This window comes from Cebus imitator, unplaced genomic scaffold (assembly GCF_001604975.1).
Source record: "Cebus imitator isolate Cc_AM_T3 unplaced genomic scaffold, Cebus_imitator-1.0 Scaffold183, whole genome shotgun sequence".
Classification (NCBI taxonomy): Eukaryota; Metazoa; Chordata; class Mammalia; order Primates; family Cebidae; genus Cebus; species Cebus imitator.
Window position 1 is genome coordinate 837,819 of NW_016107498.1, and position 22,298 is coordinate 860,116.

At 37.2% G+C, this 22,298-nt stretch overlaps 1 protein-coding gene across 3 annotated transcripts in view; it reads right to left on the bottom strand.

Annotated features, from left to right (window-relative positions):
- Positions 1 to 22,298, bottom strand: part of BNC2 (basonuclin 2) — a 453,480-nt gene that overhangs the window by 290,313 nt on the left and 140,869 nt on the right. For all 3 annotated transcript variants that reach the window (XM_037744749.1, XM_017545926.2, XM_037744752.1), the window contains exon 3: positions 20,059 to 20,259. In XM_037744749.1, the coding sequence (XP_037600677.1) occupies positions 20,059 to 20,259 (201 nt within the window). The remainder of the gene's footprint in view (positions 1 to 20,058; positions 20,260 to 22,298) is intronic.

The following is a 22,298-nucleotide window of genomic DNA, read 5'->3' on the forward strand; positions in this document are numbered from 1 at the left end:
GTTTTGTTTTGTTTTGTTTTGTTTTGTTTTTTTAAGATGGAGTCTCACTCTGTTGCCCAGGCTGGAGTGCAGTGGCGTGGTTTCAGCTCACTGCGACCTCTGCCTCTTGAGTTGTATCAATTCTTCTACCTCAGCCTCCTGAGTAGCTGGGATTACAGGCATGTGCCACCACGCCCAGCTTATTTTTGCATCTTTAGTAGAGACAGGGTTTTACCATATTGGCCAGGAATGTCTCAGAACTCCTGACCCTCAGGTGATCCGCCCACCTTGGCTTCCCAAAGTGCTAGGATTATAGGTGTGAGCCACCACGCCCAGCCCAAATAATTTCATAATCTAAGTTTTCACTACTATGGTATAGCCATGCATCACATATTAGGAAATCAGAACATGCTACAAATACCACAATGAAAATTTATTTTATATGAAATTGTACCAGTACAAATAAGTGTAACCAGAACAATACAAAACCTGCTAAAAAAAAAAATGTAACACTACGTTCACCGAAATTCAAAAAGTTGCAAAAAAAAGAATCCCCAAAGTTTTATAGAATTGTTAACTTATTTTGGTGGGTAAAATGTGAGATGATCAAATCTGTGATAACCAGCAGTGATTTCCATTTTCTTGAGCCAAAAGAAAACTTTACTGTGTTAAATGGCATTTAGAAATATGTGTTTTAAAGTTCTGTAAGTTACCTTTTAATTTCTAGAAAGCAAAATAGGTGAGATTTTTCTCACCAACTTCTATTAAAAACAGGACATCCATGTGCAAACAGGCATATGTTAATTTATTCTTCTTTGCAGGGATTCATTTGGAGCCAAGGGATTGGCTACATCAACTCCCTCCTCAACACACACATACAACGTGCACTTGCAAGCAAAGGCAGTTAACAGATTCTAACTCTGAGTGAGGGAAAACCTCAGAGGCAAGGAGAAGGAAAAGAACAAGATATGTATAGACAAAAGAGAGAAGGAAGAAAAAGCAAAGAGATGGTGTGGGATGAAAATCAGACTGAAAGAAAAGTAAGCCACAGGAAGGGAGGGGTGAGAGAGAAAAAGAAGAATGAGATGGGGAGGAGCAAAATGGAAAGAAGCAGCAGAATCAGTGGGGAAAGGGAGGGAAAAAGAAAAGGAAGACCGAAGGAAAAAAGGGATTTCTGGCAGAGAGGAGGAGCTGGAGCCCCACAACACAACAGTGGATCAGACAGCTGGCCGGAGATGCTAATTCAGCGCTTTAACAAATCAATGCCACTTGAAAAGTACAATGCGAGCCCTCACTGGGTAGATGTCAGGGGACTGAGAAAATGCATTCTCAAGTATTTCACATTAAGAGGGAATAATGTGTTAATTTATAACTCTTCACCCTATACACTTGGATTATCTATCTGTGTCAGCGATTTGACTTCTTAAATTTATCAAAAACGCACGCAAAGGGAGGCAGCTTCAGCTGTACCACTGGGAAATGGAGGTTTAGGGAAAGCCTGTCAGCCAGTCCTAGGTAGTTCTGCTGTTCTTTCCGCTTTCCCACTTGGGCTGAATTGTTGGTGGGGGTGGCAGCAAGGAGTAAACAAGCCACTGAAGGGGAGATGCAGGGAGGAGGGGAACTCCTGGTCCAGTTACTAAAGCAACCAAAGAAAAGGCTTTCTTGGCCTGTGGTTGATTGCATTAGGTGCCATCCGTCAAAAGTGACACAGAAAAGAAGGAATAACTTGAATCAGCAACCCAAGCTGCCATCATCAGAATTTACTTTATGGAAACTTACTTAAGTCTCTCAGCACACCCAGCGGAAGAGAAGCTGCTGACAATTGGATTTTAATTAAACAGTACACTTGTAAGGCCACCAGAGTTCCATAGAGCTTATCAAAATAGGAAGGGAAGAGAGAGTTAAGCTGATTTTGTTAGGTTAGTTTTGAGACGGGGGAAGAGACGTCAAAGAACTCATATTCCAGCCCAGAATTTAGGAGCCTCATTAGAGGGACTATTTCTTTCTCAACAAAAACCTATTTTATTAAACATCAAATTCTTGGAACTGTTTCCTAATTATTCCTTATAAAATTTAGTTAACTTTTAATATAATGATTGCACAGTTTCTGACCTGTGGGAGAGACAGAGAAAGACTCCGTTAGTAAGCTTTGTTGCCAAAATTAAAGTATTATCAGACTTAAATTTTCAAAGTGTAAGCACTGTCAACATACAAAGGCAAGTGTGTTAAAATTTTGGAATAAATAGAAGAGAACAGGTTTCAAGAAAGTGTTTTAATTAAGATTATGTATTCAAAGATATAAAGGGGGAAAGTGGTTATATGTATGAAGGAAAAAAAAGACCCAATTTTGAATAACTTCTATATTTAAGATTGCCTAGACTACACACAACAGTATTCTAAACTGGGGGCATTTTTATTTGCTACATGTACAATTGCAACAGAAACAGACATTCTCTTATTTTTCAAGACATTCATATGTAAATGAATGCTGATGAATGGAAATGAGATGCTAAACATGATGGGCAACGTTCAACATTTAGTTTTTTAAAAAGGACGAAGTTACTTCACTTGCTGAAGCTTGAATCTCTTCCCTCCTATACCTGGGCACAAAAAGAAATGAATGACAGTGATGGACCTTCCACCAGTTTTCTATTGGTTAAACACCACCTCACAGAGATACTCAAGACAGAAAACAAACATTCTTTCAGTCCTATGTTTTGCATCTTTCCTATGACATATGTTACACAGGGTCCATTGTTAAAGTAAATATTATATTAGAAAATGAAATTATAAGTAAATAGCCAGAAATATTACACCGGCATTGAGCCAAAGGGCCAAAATATCCAAAACAGTGTAATTATTTAATGAATGTTTTCTTTCTTTCAAAGGAGATAATTAATAAGGAGTTTCCTGGTTCATGACCACAGAGTACACTACTTTCCTTTTTCATAAAATCTTAGGCGACCGAACATATATTCTTGGCAGTGTGTTTGTAGTGGGGATTTTATATACGTATGTATGCTTTTCAAGGGTCTCTATTTATGCCCTCAGAGTAGGATTTGTCCTATCCCCAGTTTTTGCATGAATTACCGTTCCTGTCTGTCCCATCCAAGCTACCCTCACATAAACTATCTATTCTTATCATTATGGTACCATTAAACCCATTCTCCCCACCCCCTCCCAACTCACCTAAGGGGTTAAAAGACTTCAGTACATTTGTGACTTGTCAGTGACATATAATACCCAGGTCCTTCATGCAATCAACTTTTACTTGACATGTATTTGCTCATCACAGGACCCGCATTACTACTGGGAAAATGAAGAAAAACCTAAATTAACACTTGACATTCAATATGGTCAAGTCCTTAATTGGCTGGGCTTCCTGAGAAAGCAATTTTCTATTCCCCAAACTGTTCGTGTGTCATGTGTGGAGTGCAGCTCTTGGCCATCACTGCTGTCCCTCGCTCCCTCTAATGAGAGCAGATGAATTAGTGCTACGTGACACGATTTGAGCAGGGCTTCCTCCTTCTCCCCTCCCCCTAATCTTTCTCCTGTACCAGTGACAGCTGTGTGGCAAGGGGAAGAAAGAAAGAGAAACGCAAGAGCAAAGAATCCTGTAAAGGATGATCATTTTCTTAAATGAACCTTAAATGTCTTGTTGAAACTACAGAACAACACAGTCATTTAATTGTGGAGGTGGGGAAGGGGGCTGTTACAAAGATCAGGGGAATTATCTGGCTATGGTTGATTTGGGTTATATTAACTTCCAGCATGTTTCTTCCATTCCTGGCTAGTTGCAGTATTAGACTGTACTGCTCTAATTAAAATGGAATTTACATCCACTTAAAAAGTTTTTGAAAGGTCTGCAGAATGGGTCAACTAGAGAAAAAACAAGAGAACAGCATGAAGTGATTATTGTTCTAAGATAAATATACCTCTAATTTAGAGAAAGTCCTTTCAACAATCACTTAGGTCAGGAAGAACCTACAGCACAAAACTATAGTGACACTTTATTTTCAAATATTGTTCGATGTCTGAGCTTAATGCAAACTATTCTATTGTAACTCATTTTGTTTTGTTCCCATTGATTGGTGAATTACTGAAACAAAATATTACTTGATCACTGATTTCATTCTATTATTCTGGAGAGAAGGAACATATTCTACTTTAGACGTGCTTGTGTAGCTCAGTAATAATGAATACCTACATGAAAGGAAGGCAGGACAGAGTCTGCTTTATTCAAAAATACTAAAAGGTAGATTAAAGCTATTTCTCTGAGTCTTCACTTACTCATTTTGAGATGGAAGAAGCAGTAATTTTAAATCCCTAATCGCTCACCCAATCTGATTAGGACAAAACAGAACTATGGGATAGAAGAGCATGTGGCAAATCATTTAGGAAAGTAATTAGTATAAAATACATGCGTAAGTGAAAATAATTAGTGAACGTCACAAACACCTTGGCACTTTGGATTATTAGTAAGTTTTATTTAGGTGAGCAACAAGACAAAAATGTTACCTGTGTACAAAAAATTCTATCAAGACTGCACTGGTGTCGCAAAATCAGTTTATGCATGGAAAACACAAAACTATTTCAAGTATAGCTCTACTGCTTCAAGTACCATGATCATTTATTAACTGTTCCTCTATAATTCTGAATATAATTTAAGAAGTAAAGACAATATAATCTCAGTAAGTAAAATGAGAGATTTGAAGATATAAAAAGATGGTGAAATCCACTTTTACACTATATGTAAAATTATAACCTAAAGCCAAAAATGCTATTTCCAATAATGGTAAAGGAAATAAGATTTAAAAAAAAAAAAAAAGCAACTCATAACATTTTAGAGTATTATTTCACTAACAGAAGGCAAAATGTAAATGAAACTTTTTGAACACCTTGAATTTTCAAGCTTGTTGGAATATGATTAGTTTCAGACAATAGAAACACTAAAAGATGAGTATAACTTTAGAAGTATTTTCATGGAAGCAAAACAACACAATGGACACACACTGCACAGATTATCTCTTCTGTGGCCAAAGCACTGATATTTCAAGTATCACTAAGATCCCTTTCAAAAATACATTTCAGACAGCTTGTGAATGGGAATGTTATCAGGTGTTTAAAAAGAAATAAACAGACAATTTGGTATTCTGGAAAAGTAGCTCAGTCTAATACATCCAGTTAACTGCTACAGTAGCATTATCATCACTGAGCAACAAAGGGTAGTGTATTCTGCCAATAGCTTTAAGGTGACCTTTGCAATGCTGACTAGTCCGTCAAATTCCATCTCTGAGATGCAAGGCATAGACAGAGAGGGTTTATTAACTAAGGTAGGAACTAAAGACTAAGAGGTTCCAAAGGGTAGGCGTTTCGCATTCAGGAAATGGGGACTTCCTTTCCCTAAGAAGAGAAGCAGTGTACCATGAGATCAGGCTGAGCAGGCCCATGGTTTTCCCCAAATCATGAGCCTTCATGGTGGGAAATTCTCATGTACTAGGACAGCATTAGCAATTTTACCTGTTCCTTTTCTCCCCAGCCCCATTTTTTAAGGACTGCAATGGAACCCCAAATGGGAATGGGTATAATGGGATCAACGTCATGAGCCCTAAGAATAAAGCTGCAAAGCAATATATTGATGTAGTCACAGGCCTTTCAACAAATTGTGACCAATACTACTTTTATTTGGAAGTAGTTTCCAACCATTGCCAACAGGATAAATCTACAGAACTCAAGAGGCATAGAAACAATGGGTCAGAAAAATGACTGTACTGAACTGGGAAGCTTTTTCAAGGATCACCTGTAGAAAACCAGCATAGGAAAAGGTACTTTTTTTGATTCAAGAAAGTTAACTGTGACTATGGCAAAGTGACATGCTTAAACTTGATATTCTCTTAGGGATGTGCATGCTTTGAAGCTCATAATAAACTTGAAATGGCTCTGTGGAAAGTTAAGGCTTAATGTATATGGTTGGTACCACTGTCATGCCTATACAAAAATATGTCAACTTAGAAATAACTGCACTAACAACTCCAGGGTATTTAGAATGGAAAGCTTCCCCCATCCCCCAAACCCTGTGTTTATTTAATTAGGAATTTTACTTTGAACCGTAAGAAGAAGCTGCATTAAATTTCCGACTTAGTTAGTGCAGTTAGAATTAAAATGCTTATTCAATTTTGGCTGGGCGTGGTGCCTCATGCTTCTAATCCCAGCACTTTGGGAGGCTGATGTGGGCAGATCACTTGAGCTCAGGAGTTTGACCCCAGCCTGGGCAATATGGCAAAACCCTATCTCTACCAAAAAAACTACAAGAATCAGCTAGGCGTGATGGTGTGCATCTGTATTCCAGGTACTCCAGAGACTGAGGTAAGAGGATTGCTTGTAGCTGGGAGGCAGAGATGGAGGCCTGCCATGAGCCCAGATCTCACCACCGTGCTCCAGCCTGGGCCACCAAAAAAATACTAACTCCAGTTTACTTCAGAAAGGCATAACGTCTGCCACCCACCTAGTCTATGTTACACATTACACCGTTCTCAAAAAGTTTAAACACAGCAGAGGAGAGAAATGAATGCTTTGAAATAGTCTAGCATATATAACAATAAAGCCATCTAGCAAACACAAAGCACTAATGTTACTGTATAAAAATTAACAGCAGCTAAAATGGTATATTCTTTTATCCTCCATTCTTCACTACCTCTTTTATTTCAGTGCTTCCCTCCCCTTGTATTAAAGATACTTTAATTCCCAGTTGAAAGGTTTCCGAAAGTGTTAAGTCACAGCTGTGTTGACGCTGAACTTCTTGAACATGGCATACCAGCATCATTCTGACATATTTATAGATGTTTCCTTACAAGCTGCACCAGCACTTGATTTGAAATATCTGACTTACTCTAATACAAACTGTTAATCTCTGGTCTTTTCTCCAGTTCAGTTCTTCTCTGCAGTTTTGGAAGCAAACCAACAACTTGTTATGTTTACAACAGAGATGGCTCCCTTCTGATTGGTTTCTGACACTGTTCAGTGATGCTGTTCATCAAGACCCTAGAAAGAGTCTAGATACACCTAGGCCCCATTTGCAGATCATTTTAACAAGATGTTCTTGTTTCCTTTTCCCACAAAAATCAATAACAGGATGACCTTCAATTTGAAATTCAATTTGAAATTCAAACCAATTAATTACCTGTTCTGTTGAAAATGCTGATATCTGATTTGCCTGAAGAATTTCAATTATGAACAGATTATTTATTTTAAAGAGCCCCATCAAAAAATATAGACAGGTATTTTAAACCTCATCTTATATCATATAAATAATGTTTTCTTGAAGCAGGTATAAAATATTGGCCTTGCACAAATTAGTAGGGGGAAGTTTTCTCCCTTGTGGTCCATCTCCTCCTTGTGACATCATTATCAATCGCTTGGTAAATTATAGCAATCCCACAAAGATTCAGGGCCAAGAATCCACCGCTTTAAGGTGAGATAAAAAGCTTTTTATAGTCAAATTCAGCTTTTCATCTACATCAATTACTTACACAAATCATGGGATTATTTTCAGAATTCAGAAATCTTTTATTATTTTTAAATTCTTACACTTCTACCTTTACTTAAATTATTTTTTTTGTTTTGCCCACACAGTTGATTTTTCTTTAAATGTGGGTCATACAGAGAAAAGCAATACATCAAAACTATCAGCACCAGAAATACATTTACTAAACTTTTTTTTCTAATTACAGGGGAAAAATGAAGAATTTGGTTCATCCCAGTGGGGAATTCCCAAGATGAATGATCACATGCAATGAAACTATTATCTGCATCCATTAAAATATTATCTAAAACAGAGGTTTCTATCTGGCAGCCAGAGGGTTGAATATAGCCTGCAGATGAGTTTTGTTTGGACCACACAGTTTTTAAAATATTTGAATAGGTTGCCAAGATTTCAAAATCAGGAGATTTCACATAAAAATCTGGATTTCTGGCTTATCATTAAAAAGAAGCAGGAGCGGATCTGGCAAACTGGGTCTGCATTCCCACCTGGCAACAATTGGCTGGAACGAAGGAGCAGCTACCTCACTGTGGTTGAGACATGAGCTTTCTGGTCCACCACAGTCCCCACTAGACTCACTCTACTTGTTTAATTTTTGTTACTTCCACATGGCCCTTTTAGGCAACTCCTACTTCTTAAAATGTCATATTACTCTACAGAGAGTTTGCAGAGTTTGTGGGAATAAAAGGAGAGGATGTTCTCAGAACAAAGATTTAAAAATACATACTTCACAAGTTTACAGAATATAAGACAATGGGTTGCAAGTTTCATTACAATGAAACATTCATGCAAACCAAAGGAAACCATTTTCATAATTAAACGTTTTTAAAATAGTAAATCTAGAACTGATGACCCGGCCTTACAGAGTGGTTCAACAATCTTTACATTGGTTTTCAATCAGCCACCTATTTCTCTAAAGCCCAAAATAGATGCTCATGTCGAAGTATTACTCAAATTTTGTTCCTTCACGTGTTAACACTTCCACACTTCCTTTCTGGAGCTATCATGTACTTAAGTGAAAACGTACCCTAATGTGAAAATAGGATATGTCTTCAAGGTAAATTTTAAAAGTCAACATTTAAGATGCATGAATATTATCATAGCAAATATTCATCTTTACTGACTCCACATGTATCTCACCATTTGACATTTATACTTACATTAAATAGACATTATTATAGGTTCAAATGACCCAAAAAGTCATGGCATATTTCTTTACAAATGATTATTACCTAAAAGCAGATGTCTATGGCATGACAAAGTCACCATGCACTTCTTTATATCTACTTTTTTTTTCATGAAGGCAATTGCAAGAAAATCTTTTACATTTCATTATTCCTAATCAATCAACAACCTAGCATTTCTACCTATTAATGGATTTTAAAAACAAATTAAAAATACCCTATTTAGCAAAGGGAAGAAAAGGCCTTTTCATTTCAACCAACTATATTAAAAACTATCTCTGATGTATTACTACAGTAAAGAAATGCTTAGGTATTATGCAAATTGTAGTAAGTAGGCTATGACCAGTTACATGCCAACTAATTTAGATCAACTATATATATATAGTGTTTTTACATTATATTTCATCATTGGACCACATGCTTGAAAGATTATTTTTTAAGGTGTTTCCTTCCTAAAGGATTTTTCTTACATTTTTATCTAAAGAATGTAATCCTTGAACATATGCCAAATTTACTTCACAAACTTCCATCCCCAAATTCTCTTGATTCTTAGCAACTTGCACAACTTTAAGTAAACAGTTCACAAAATCATAATAATCATACTGCAGCATTCATTAACTCCTAGGTGACTAGAAAAAGAGAAAATACCGTAAATACGAACTCCATAAAGGTAGTCTTAGGCCTGAATGTCAGTATATTTCTTATGGGAAATATTTTTTCTTAATTTCCATTATGATTTGAGCAATTAGACACCTGGAACTCAGGTATTAATTTATCTCTCCCCATTCTTTTCACACTTTTCCTCAAACCATTTCTTAGGATGCATCTTGAAGATATGATCTTAAAGGATGGCCTGCCTGTAAGGAGCACTGAACCAGTGTCCACATTACTTTCTTTAAAATGCCTTGCTGTAATCCAAAACTAAACTTATTTTCTTTCTTTTTTAAGTGTATAACTTTAAGAGAAAAAAAATGGAAATTTCTCAAATACTGAGTAAAATGACAAAAAAAAACCACAAAAATTAAAACAAGCATTTTAAGAAAAGTATATATTCATTACATTCATGTTGATTTGCCTTTTATACCACCTCAGAAAGAGAATTTTATGAAATATATAATTCCCTCCCATGATGACCAAAGCTTTAAGCTAGTCTCCTCAGGTTCACATCATGGCAGCTGACTGCATATACGTAAAGCAATTCTAGAAGAATCACAATTTTGAAATATTTGTACGTTATTAAGATGAAAAACTAAAGTGTGAGATAATGAATGTTTTAATATGTGTTCTATGGAGAGAAAAGTATTACTGTAACTTAACTCCCCCTATTAATCACTGCTCTCTACAAAAGAATATCTCAAAGTAGGCTTCCATTGAAGCTCATTTTGGCATTCTGCGGTTGTAAAAAAAAAATAAAAGATCAAAAGTACAGGACCGCTGACACATACAAGAACAGCGATTATCAGAATACTCAGAAGGCAAGAAGCAGTTGGTTTATTAAGAAATTATTTAAAATAACTATTTACACCAGTTAAAACAACCAACTTCTCACTTTTACTAAAAGGATGTTTTCAATATAATGAACATCCAAGCTCTTCTGGTCATGAGAAAACCTGGAATATATTATACACGCATGAATGTGGCTCGGGATGCAGGATATGGGATGTGCTTCCTATCAACAGATTAACACTTCATTTTCATTACCCTAATCTCACCACAGGCTGTGAACACTCTCTTTTTCTTATTTGAACAACAATGGTGCATGAAAAACCAAGCTGACAAGCACGCAGGGTTCATTAAATGCACAAGGCCCTTATTCCCATAACACATCTCACCTGTATGAGGCCAGTGTTCTGGCTTCCCAGCTGGCTACTGAAACAAACTCTCCCAGATGTTGGACTTTAAACTCTTCTTATCCCTTCCTACTTACATCATAATAAATGTCGAAAACAAAGTAAAAAATGAAAAAACTCTTCTCCACAATGAACAGTATTTAGTAATAATAGGACTGGTAACATATTTTAGGCTCTATTCAGTCCCACGATTACTTTCCAAAGTTGCCCAAGAGAACAAAGAAAAGTGGCTAGAAAGGGAAATTATGAGACACTTGAAGTCTGAGTCAGAGAGACTCATCCTGGTGTCTCTATCCTAGCTTATTTCTAATTTATTTGAAGAAAGCTGTAGTTTCCCACTTGTTGAAAATGGCAATTCACAAAATAAGAAACAAACATACTATTTTCCAATGAATGACACAGTTTTGCCAAAAAGCTATAGTCAAGGAATAAAAAAGGCTATATTGCATTGTATAAGGAATCATTACAACAAGATTCTTAGGATGGGGAATGCCTCTTTGGGGAAAGCCATCCATCCATCCACTCACTGCCTCTGAGGCAGCCATTAGCAAATCCTCAACATACATAGAAATAAATCACCTGATTGTCACCAGCCAACCAATGGAGCAGGTATACACTTTCTGGATGTCTATGCATCACATATCAATGCACTACCATGTGGTAATGTGGGATTTTTAGTACTTTCCAGAGCAAGACAATAAGTCCTTCCACAAAGTTTACAGCAGGACTTTGGTTTGGGCTCTTTCTGGTAGTCTAATATTTACACCTAAAAAAGAAAGAATAAAAGAAAAGCAATACTAAACAGCAGCTAGCCTCGCTGACTCCAAGTTAGGTTCTAGCACGAGGTCAACAAAGAGAATGTTTGCAGGCATTGTCATTCAGGGACACTCCATGTTCAGTGTCTAATTATTCCCCATATCTTGCAGGTGACATCCCAGCCATGTCCACTGAACTCCAGCACTGGCAGAGGGCACAGTAGTGGGCAGCTTTATCGATGCCTGATCAGATGTCTCAAATAACCACCCTAATGATTTAAGTCAATAAAATACTTTTTGATTTAAATGTTACTAGAAAGGGGAAAAAAACATTATTAACACCCTCTAATGGAGATTATTATTTTAATATTAATTTTGTTGCTATGTTAAGCCAGCTGAAAGCAATTGTTTGTTGTCAAATAAAACATTCACTATCCTGGTATCTTTCTTTTCAGGTACCCAGTTCAGGCACTCTGATCATAAACTGTGAGTTCTGAAGAACTGTCTAGAGAACCAATAGCCACTAAAAGACACCTTAATAAAGTTGAAAAATTCATGACAGTCTCAAAAAAGCACAGCAGGTACAATACTGAAAGCTATGTCTTTTCCATACAGCGTATGTTTTAGTCTTGTCAATTTTAACAATCTCTATGCCTTGTGAGACAATGAGTTAAAATTTATTAAATACAAAACAGGAGTGAATCCTCCTCATGTGTTATGTATACTGCATGCTTTAAATTTTAATTTCATAATACCATCCACTATTATTGACCCTGCCATCATTTCGATTCCTTTTTTAAATGTTTCTGTTAACTCTTAGTAGCTGCAGTTTTTCTGAAGAGTCATCCCTTCAACCTACTGCACTGTCCTTGTTATCTTTTCCTTCTTCTAGGGAAATACGCTCCTGTAGAAGGCTAACTGTACAAAATAATAAATCCAAGAATTACGTTTTTAAAAGAAGAAAAAAGGAAAGCCAAATCTCTCTTCAGCTAAGTACTTTCTTATTCAGGCTGAGGATCAAATTGAGCTGCCTTTCGGCACCTCTGAATGATAAGCCAGGGCCCCTGGTTACAGGTTTTTGTCATGCCCTTACTTAAAGAGCCATTCCATAGCAGTACTCGGGACAGTCCTGTCGGCACTCACAGAGGACCACACCTGAGGGTGGCACCTCTCTCTCATTCCTCTGCCAGAATGATGTATTGGCAAAAGGGTATTTATTCAATCACTGCTATGTTTCAGGTGCATTTCAGTTCTTTTCTATGAGGGCCAAAAAACACCAGCGAAAGTAAGGAGGAATTCAGAATGAGAGAGATAAGAAAAGGGAATAAAGTGAGAAAGAAATTACCTCTATAAGAAAGGAAATAGGAAGAAAGAACAGAATAACCTTGTATTTAGGTCATTAAGTAAATTTCTGCCTACCAAATAGGAATGAGATTTATAAATCAACACCACTCAATGACACATAAACCCTAAAGCCAGTAGCAAAATAACATTACAGTTCAAAAGTATTGAGTAAATAAGATGTCAGATATGCTCAAGAGATCAGTTGTTTCAATGAGTAACTTCCTACCGTTCAAGATTATTTTCATTTTCTTTACAGAGAGAAATGAAAAACTGATGGGCTTAATTAAAGAAAAACAAAAGGATATTATTTTGTTGTTAAAGGATCAATTCTTTTTTTTAATTGGAATGATGATTAATAAGCTGAGAATTTGGTTCCTAAACTAGCCAGTTTGAGTAATGTGTTGATTTTCCACAAGCATTTCCATTAAAGAAAGCTCTGTGAATGAAGAAAAGATACAGCGATTCCTCTCTTCTCCTGATCTCTGCACTTTGTGGCATGAAATGCTACAAACAGCATTTGAACAGAATGACACTGCACACTGTCTTCACCCAAATGAACTCCAGTCATAAATTTTTCACCTGAGGGTTTGAATGTACACTGTGAAATCTGTGAGGCTTCCTACAGGGAATGTACAAATTAAAAAATAATCAATACTTTTATTTTTCCTATTCGTTAAACTTTCTTTAAACCTGGGGAGGAAGATGGCAATACAGGTCAGGCTCGATGAGGTGGAAATGTGGGGACCCCTGATGTCATGGCCCCAGGCATCATTTCTGGGACGTCATGTGCACATTTTAAAACTTCTTAGACCTTGAGCTGTTTAGCATATTTTTTTATCTTATTTTTCCTACATCTTTACCAGTTTTTCTTACAGGAAAACATTCCCTCTGTTACCCAGTGTTTTGCTTCTATGTGAGGATATATAAAAGCTGTTGTTCCTGAATTATGTCTCTTTTCCTTTATTTCTCTAAAGCTTAAAAATAGATGTCAGAGTTTCTTGAAAGGGTCTTTGACTCCCTTTCTCCCTGTCTCCCGGGTCCTTCAGTAGATGAAGATCACCTAGCAAAATGTAGAAGCCAGCTGCTTTGCTGGAAATAAAAAATGGCATCAGCTTTGGCAGCCAGTGGTGAGATCAATCATTTCCTAGGACCCCCAAACAATCTTCTGAGCAAGGCCTGCAGAAGGGTGGTCATTGAGCAGCACCATAAACATAAACATACCACAAAAGCATACCACCAAAGGTACAAGAGGATTTTCACATGGTGAATTATTTCTACACCGTTACAAACCAGGCTCCAAACCTCAAGTGAAAGGAAATCTTGGAACCATTATATTCCATGTTCTTTGGACAATAACAAACAGGGAGTCCCAAAGAAAATTTCTCTCACTGAAAAAGTCACCCCACCAAATTCACTCTGTTTTGTCTACAACCGCAAAGTTCTCTGACAGTCTGTGGGGAAAAAGGAGTTAATTCCTAGATCGATTCAAACACTATGGTTCAAATTATGGACACAAGGTAAAAGCAAATTCCAATTTATTTTCCTCTTCCCTTTTGATATATGTGCTAATCTAGAGTGCCAAGTTCAGAAAATACCTCTTGGGCTATACAGAATCATTAGCTATTCACGTTTATAAGGAAAATCCTCTCAAAAGCTTTGCAGATAGATAATGGTGCAACTTTAAGTGAGTGTGTGTAATGCATATGAGGTAGAGAGAGGGAGGCACTAGAATTTGTGTTTTTCATTCAAGGGGATGACGCCAGCTCACTATCTGTAACGGACTGTTCCCTTGGAATCAGCTCTCTGTGTCACAACGACCTGGCAAACTTGAATGCTTTCACTATCACTGGAGTCCTTGCAATCCTGCCTTGGTTGTGACCCATTCACTTCTGCCCTAACTTCTCAGAGATGCCTTATTCAGCATCTAATTAGTTAGGGAGGATTTGCCGCAGCTCTTAACCCTGACACAGGAGTGGGAGGATGTGCTGCTGTGGTAGCCCAAATCTGTCCTGCCACTGCATTAATCAGATTTCCATAAAGCTATGTATGAATAATTGGATTTATCAGTGAATGTGAATATGCACTCATAAATATAATTATTAAAAATACCTACAATTATAGATAAGATATCTACACCTTAGAGGGATTTATTTTTCAACCGCGGTTACTTGGCTCACCTTAGCAAAAGGCTTTACAAATTACACAAACATAATGGACCTGTTTGCAGATGACAGAAAGGTGAGAAAATTAAATAATTTCAAAATGATTACCTACTATGTTCAAATTCATTTAAATGAATCATGTTGAAAATAAACTCGAAATTTGTGCACAGGGTTTTAACACGTACAAAATACACATCTGAGCATATGTTTGTCCATGCTTTATTTGCATTAATGTTTACATCCACATGGAATACCATATATGTGAACTATTACTTTCCCACTGTATTACAAATGAGACAGTACCTCTTATGTGATGTCTGCATGTTATCCATATATCTTCAAAGTTTAGGACAAAACCAAGCACCTGTCTCTATGCTACAATTTGTATCTTAACAAATACAAACACCCAAATATTCCTATTTTAGTGTTTCATTATCAGAAAATGTACTGAGAATTATATTTGAATATATGTCTATTGTTAAAAATAAAACATATTACTACTCAAATTAAGAGGGGCCTAAATTGGAGGTAGTAACCTAGTAATTCAACAGGCTAAAACTGCATGCCTCTTAATATAATATAAATATTTATTTTAGCATTAAGACCACAAGTTTAGTCAATTTAATCCCTTTTTGGTAAGACAAGATCACCCAAACATACTAACTGTAAGGAAGGGAGTAAAAAGGGAGAAAAGTGCAGAAAGAAAACTAGGGATGGATGACGCCTTGCAATGAAAGTCATTTTCAAAGACCATTAACTATCAACTGCTTTACACAGGGCTTTGATTAAATAAGAATATGCATCCTATGAAAAAAGGATGTCTATTTGAGTGGGATAGAGTTTAGAATAAAAATGTGTTGTATAACTATAGAGAAGACTCAAACCAGATTGTACAATTAGGCGTCTGACTCATAATATTATATATATGCCTTTTAAATCATTAGTAAATAAATAGTTTAAAAAGTGGGGGGGGAGGCGGAGGAACAAAACCATTTTAATTTAAAAATATAGATTCCAGAAACTGAGATTGGTGGCCTATATAAATAGGAAGAAAAGATTTCTTAAAGAAAATTCATACTGAGCACTCTTTTAAATGGATTCTAGCAATGTTATTACACATTTCTTATATTTTATTTATCATTTCTCTGAAAGGTGCTAGATTTTTATATTAGTAACAAAGTTTGCTTTTACTCTGTCGTATCTCTGGTGAGCAGATGCTCTGATTTTAATGTAAATCGTTGATTTAATTTTTAGTTTTCTTGGTTTGCCCCTCACCTATCTAGAAAATGATTTCTCTGGTGATAACTAACACATCATGCTAATGAGAGACTCTAATGCACAATAGAAAAATGTCACTACTAATAATATTTGCATGAAGTTAAATAAAGCAACTGTAAGGGAATGTCAGACAGTTGTTCTTAAATAAGACACAGTTTCACAATGAAATTATGTCGTTAATTTTGTTACATCATCGGGTGAATCCTAAATTACTACATAATGATGCACAGTCATTTATAATTCTAACTTAGTATTTCACTCAAGTATGAAAAGAGACCTTATTAAGGGATCTGCATTTTATTTGAAACAGGTTAAATATACCTCACCAATAATAAAAGGTAAATGCCTCTAGTAACACATGAAATGTGGCTGTAGCTATTTACCTTTATGGTTTCCTTTCTGAAAAGATTTTTAAATAGACTGGACTACTACATCCCTTGAGATAGATACAAGAATTTTACTTACTATTCTCTCAAATGCACAAAATATTTATAAAAATAGAAGAATTACCTCTTAAAGTATGATTTTTTAAAAACAACTTCGAAAAGCAAGCCTTATTTTTTGCTTTTAACAATACCTCATGAAACTAAAACAGGCAAAATAAGGTTCATTCTTCACCTGCCACTGACAAACTGACCCAAAGAAGAGCTCCCTTTACACAAGTGTCATACCCTTTACGGTTCTCAAATATTCATCTATATACATAGAAATAATTTGAGAAAATCATACTTCAATATAGAAGAAAAACTGTATAGGCAGAGGAAAATGCAGTCAATAGTCTTAACTTGAACTTTAGGGGTACATACTTAATCCCACTAAATCTAAACTGGCTTCAGATTGTAATGTTTGTAACCACTAGATAGAAAGATTTACATGTAAGCAGATCCAGCTTTGCTCACGTGAAACAAAAGACAAAGATTTCTGTCTCCCTTCTTCCTACTTTACTTATAGAACACACAAAACTAGATTATTAAATGTCAGTATTCATGAGACATTTCCCACAAGTTTTTCTATAGTTAAATACTGGTGGTGTATTACCTACAACTCAGCTTTGAAACCTTTTATAGCAGCCCTACTGGTCAGACTTTTCTAATGTCTAAAAAAATAATCGAGAAAGTATTCGTTTTTTATACTATTTAAGAAAACTTTAAAAAAAACCCCAATAAACTGTATTCATTTCATAAGCTAAGTAAATTTTACTTAGAAATTAAAATCATAATCTAGAGAAACCTCTTTATGCCTTAGAAATAAGATATACAGAATTCTACATATTTCATTAAAGTGGACAAACTTTTACCTGTAACAAAAGCAGGCTTAACCATATATATTGAAAGTAATACTTGAAACAGCTGGCTTCAAGAGATATCAGAGATATAATTTCAATAAGTCTGTCTCTCTCTCTCTCTCTCTCTCTCACGTGCTGAATCAGCATTGCTGATAAAGTATAGGTAAGAAAAACAAACGTATTAACTATGAACAGCACACACACTTTTACTCACATAGTTTGAACTTAAGTTCATGTAATATTTATACAAACTGTCATCTTGACGAGAAAAATAATGTAAGCTCATACCGTCTTTTATATGATTTCCAAAACTGCACAAGAGGTAAACATTTAGTGACCATGACAGAAAATGCCAGGGTTGGGTGGGTAGGTAGGAGTGATTGCTAACTATATCAAAAACCAAAAAATAAAGAAAACATTTAAAAACATTTAAAACTGTGATTTCTCTCCCTTTGTTGTACTATAATTTATAAATAGCATAATTAATATTATGCAGTTTTAATAGCACCCATTAAGCATAAATTACTTCCCTATATTTCTATTCTCTCCCTGTAGTCTCTGATGCTCACCATTACACATGCATGGACACACAGGTACACACAAAATATGCACGCAGTCAGACAGCTGGATCAAAGACATCATAAATTTTCCTAATTCTGACCCATCATTTATATTATTTACTTTGTTTTTTAGGTAAAATGTTTTCCATGACAAAATCTCTTTAGATTCAAATCTACTTGGAAATGGGCTAGTGCCAAATAAGCAATCTAACACCATCTATGTGGTTCAATAGCCATTTATCAATTGATCATTATCTTTATCTGGTTTTATTAACTCTTTTCTAGCTAGAGGAAGATCTAAGCCAATCTTCCCTTCTAACACACACACACACACACACACACACACACACACACACACGATCTCCACTAACTCAAGGAAACCCCTGAAGATGACACCTAATTTTTAAAATGAGGACCAAGTTATTTGGTACTAAGATTAGCGAAAACACTCTGCATTCCAACTACGAGAGAGCCACCCAGGCAGGGATGTGTCGCGGTAAACACCTCATAGCACTCTGCAGTGACAAGGAGCATCTCTGTGTGGAAATCAACTTTTCACTTTAAAAGAATGGGAAATTGCACATGAAGAGTTACTTATTGAGTTTATGTTGATTGCATTTAAATCCCAGCTTACTGTATCAGCAGTAATCAGGGTCCCTCTACAGGATATGTCAAAATACACCTTATTCAAATGCATTTATCCTATCTAGAATTATGTGCTAAAACTGTTCTCTAGCTAAATGCTACAGAACCCTGGTTGTAGGTATTATCTCTTGCAAATGTATTTCTAAAACTTGTAGTAGTTTATAGTCTGGCAAATTGTTTCCTTTTATTATCAACAACTTTAAAAATCTAACTTTAAGTATTTAATTTTCATGAACTCTTACGAACAAAAGGGTTTGTTTTTTTATTTAAAAAAAGAAAGAAAAATAAAGAAGGAAAGCAGCTGCAGTATTTTCTTCCTCATGAGTGGCACAGTATCAATTTCTTAACACTTGCCATCAACTTAAAATCCAAGTATATTTGTCAATAGTACTTTCGTGCTGTGTGGATGATAATACCCAACTAACTTGCTTTGTGTGGGTTTGGTGCAGGCTTTTGAAAAGCACCAGGGAACTTCCCTCCCTCACTTGAGCACAATCCAAGATTAAAGTTTCTGGGTTGTGTCCCCTTCCTTTCCTCTCACCCTCGCTCCCCCGCGGAGCCAAGGAGCCAGCAATTGTGCAAGAGGAGCCCCGCGCGCAGGGCGCGTATCACGGAGCGCATGGTACGAGCCGTCGGCTCCGGTGATTAATTATCAGTAACCGATGGCCTCGCTCACCACGTCGGCTTTCCCAGCAAAGCCAGCAAGCCGAGCGCCTCCAGCGCAGCCGGGACGGAGGAGCGGCTCTGGGGAAGACGCCGAGGCTGCGCCCGAGTGAGTGCGCGGGCGGGCGGCCGGGCGGGCGGGCGAGCGGGCCGGAGCCGGCGAAGGGAACGCAGGGGCGGGCGCAGAGGGCCGGCTGGCGAGGAGGAGCGGAGCAGAGCTGAGGAGCAGAGCTGAGGAGCGAGGACCAAGCGGCACAGCCCGCCACGCACGCCGACTCCTCCAGCGACCCTCGGCGCTGGCAGCTGGAGCCTGCACAGCCTCCTCTCTCTTCTCAGGTCTGAACGGAGCTGTTTCCAGCCACATGAAGTCAGCAGGGCTGTTCTAAGGGGGCCCTAGATTTTATGACTGTGTTTCAGGTTGCAGAACCTACTCCGAGAGAGCAGACACTTTGACGAAGTGATTCATATTGACAGATACGTTTGTTGGGTGGTGGCTTTTTTTATTCTTAACAGAAAACAAAGAAATAAATTGTCTTCCCCTGACCCAGGCTGTACTGTGAAACTTTTCAAAAATGTCTCTGCTTTCTTTTACTTCAGTATCCTTTTTCCTTTTTCTTTTAAGACGCCCTTAGGGAAACCATGAAGTAACCCTGCACATTCCAGTAACACAATTATGACAAAACAGAGCCTAACTAGGAAGTGACCACATTTTAAAAAATATTTAGAAAGAAAAACACCAGAAACAAAAGTGCCCATAACAATTCAAGGTTTCTTAAAAAAAAAAAAAAAAAAGAAAGAAAGAAAGTAACTTACCTGTTGGGACATTCTGAATAAGAGGTTAGTATCAGCGTTTTGCCATGTCCCCATGAACCCTGGTTCAGCGGTAGTTGTTCTGGTTCCGAACTGCATGGAGTTGTCAGTACAGGAGTCTCTTAAAGTCAAGTCTCTTGCCCTCTTTGGCTCTCTGTCTCTCTGTGTCTCTCTTTCTCTCACATCCACTTCTGCCTCTTCTGACTGAAAAGTGAAGGTGGATTTTTTGAGCCTCTTGGCAGCCAGTAGCAGGAGTGTAGTGTAGTTAAGAAGCTGGCTGAACTGTGCATTTCATTTGGGAAGGGGGAGATTTGGGGGAGGGAGGGGGTCAGAGCTTCTTTCGCACCTTCTGCACAGATAACCCTATCATTTATGCATAGATTGTGACTCCCCAAGCTTGCCTTTGCTCAGTTTAACAGCTGCCTGTCAGGTGTGCGGGCAGCACTGGAGACCCAACCATCAGCTTCAAACTCTCAGCCACTGCATGTCATTGGATAACAGCGCTAAGAGTCAACTGCACTGTTCCACTGTCAGGCACCAAATGACACCCTGCACTAACCCCTCTCCAGATATACAGATAGATACACACTTATGCACACTCCAGGCAGCACCACAATCACGGTGCACAGGGTGAGGAGAAGCTAGGGCCCTTCCCTGGGAATTTTTCTCAACAATGCTTTCTCATATAACACGTAATATCTGACACCAGTCTTTGCTTTAACATTTGTAAAACTGTGAATGTGATACGTAAATATTTTTTTAATTACACTGAAGAAAATAAAATATTCAGCTGTAAAAGAATGTAACATTGGCTGGGTTATGGTCTAAATGTTAGCTCCTGAAAGTCATATTGTAGGTGCTGGGCTATTTATAACCACATAGAAACTCCTAAATAACATCCATAGAGCCGTGACCTTATACTCTGAAGAGTAAATAAATAAGCCTAGCAGTTTTTGTAACATAGAAGATACACAATAAACATTCACTAAATGTAAATATATACTATTTAATATCTAGTGCCTCAGGCTAGTAATTACTAAACTGAATGTTAAGTAATGAGAAACTGAATGGCAGAAAGTATACCTTTTCTTAAAGCTCAAAAGTAGGAAAAAAAAATCCTTTGTTAAAGTTCCTGGATGAAGCATCTGCAATATCCTTTCAAATCACAACAAATGAAAAAGATGAAGAAAAAAGGCCTGTCCCATGTCAGGCAAAAAGTAATGAAAATAAAAACTCCATTTTTCATTCAAGATCTCTGTGGAAAATTCTATAACGTTTTCCTGCCTGATGAGATACAGCCTTGATAACATGTCGTATTTTTAATTAAACAAGTTTTAAAACTATTCATCTATTTATTAGATAAGTATTTGTCTGCCTTATTTATGGAAAAGCAGCACTGAACAAAATGCACTGTACATAAACAGTAACTTCAAAATGGAAAGCTAAATTCATGCCATCTCATAAAAGTAGTCAGCAGGAAAAAGCCATCCTTCCTAAACTTAAAATGTAAGGAACATTAATCTTCAACCACCGACAAATATCGAGGACAAATGTACCACTCTCCTTGCTCCTTCTTAACTCAAGAATAACAATAAACCTTACTCTCTGAAACAACAAAAGAAACAGAAAAGAGCTTCAATGGCAGCTCTGTGTCATTAGTGGACAATGAGAAAAGATGAGAAAACGTACACTATGTTGACACAAATGTGCCTTCCCCTCTAGAACCGACATCTCCTGAAAGCTTTTCTGTTAAACTTCCCTCCAGTTCACCACCATTAAGCACAAAAAAGTCTCAAAAGAAGCAAATTCAATATCTGAGAGGAAACAAACCAGAACCCAAAGAATTGTTGCCTTAAAATATATTAAGTCCACCTGTGGTCAATAAAAATATTCTTGCTGGGGGGAGGGCAGGAAAAACCCCTACAAGTCAATTGTCAACAGTGACTGTACCTTTACTGCTAGCTATTACCCACTTAAACTCCCTCTAAAATTTGCTAGCCTCTTGATTTCTGAAGTGGCACTCAGTGCCTCAGTCAAGCTGCCTGCTCAGCTCCTGACCTTCCCACTAATGGCTGTTATTTGTGGGAGGCTTAAGGACACTGTCAATAGCAAGCTTCCTCCTCCTTCCACTCAGGCTCTGTTGTATCGCTTTGCCTGTGTGTTTTTGCCTGTGTTCTCTCTCGCCTCTCCCTCTCCTTGTCTCTTTCTTCCCCTCCTTCACTCCCTCTTCCTCTTTTTCCAGC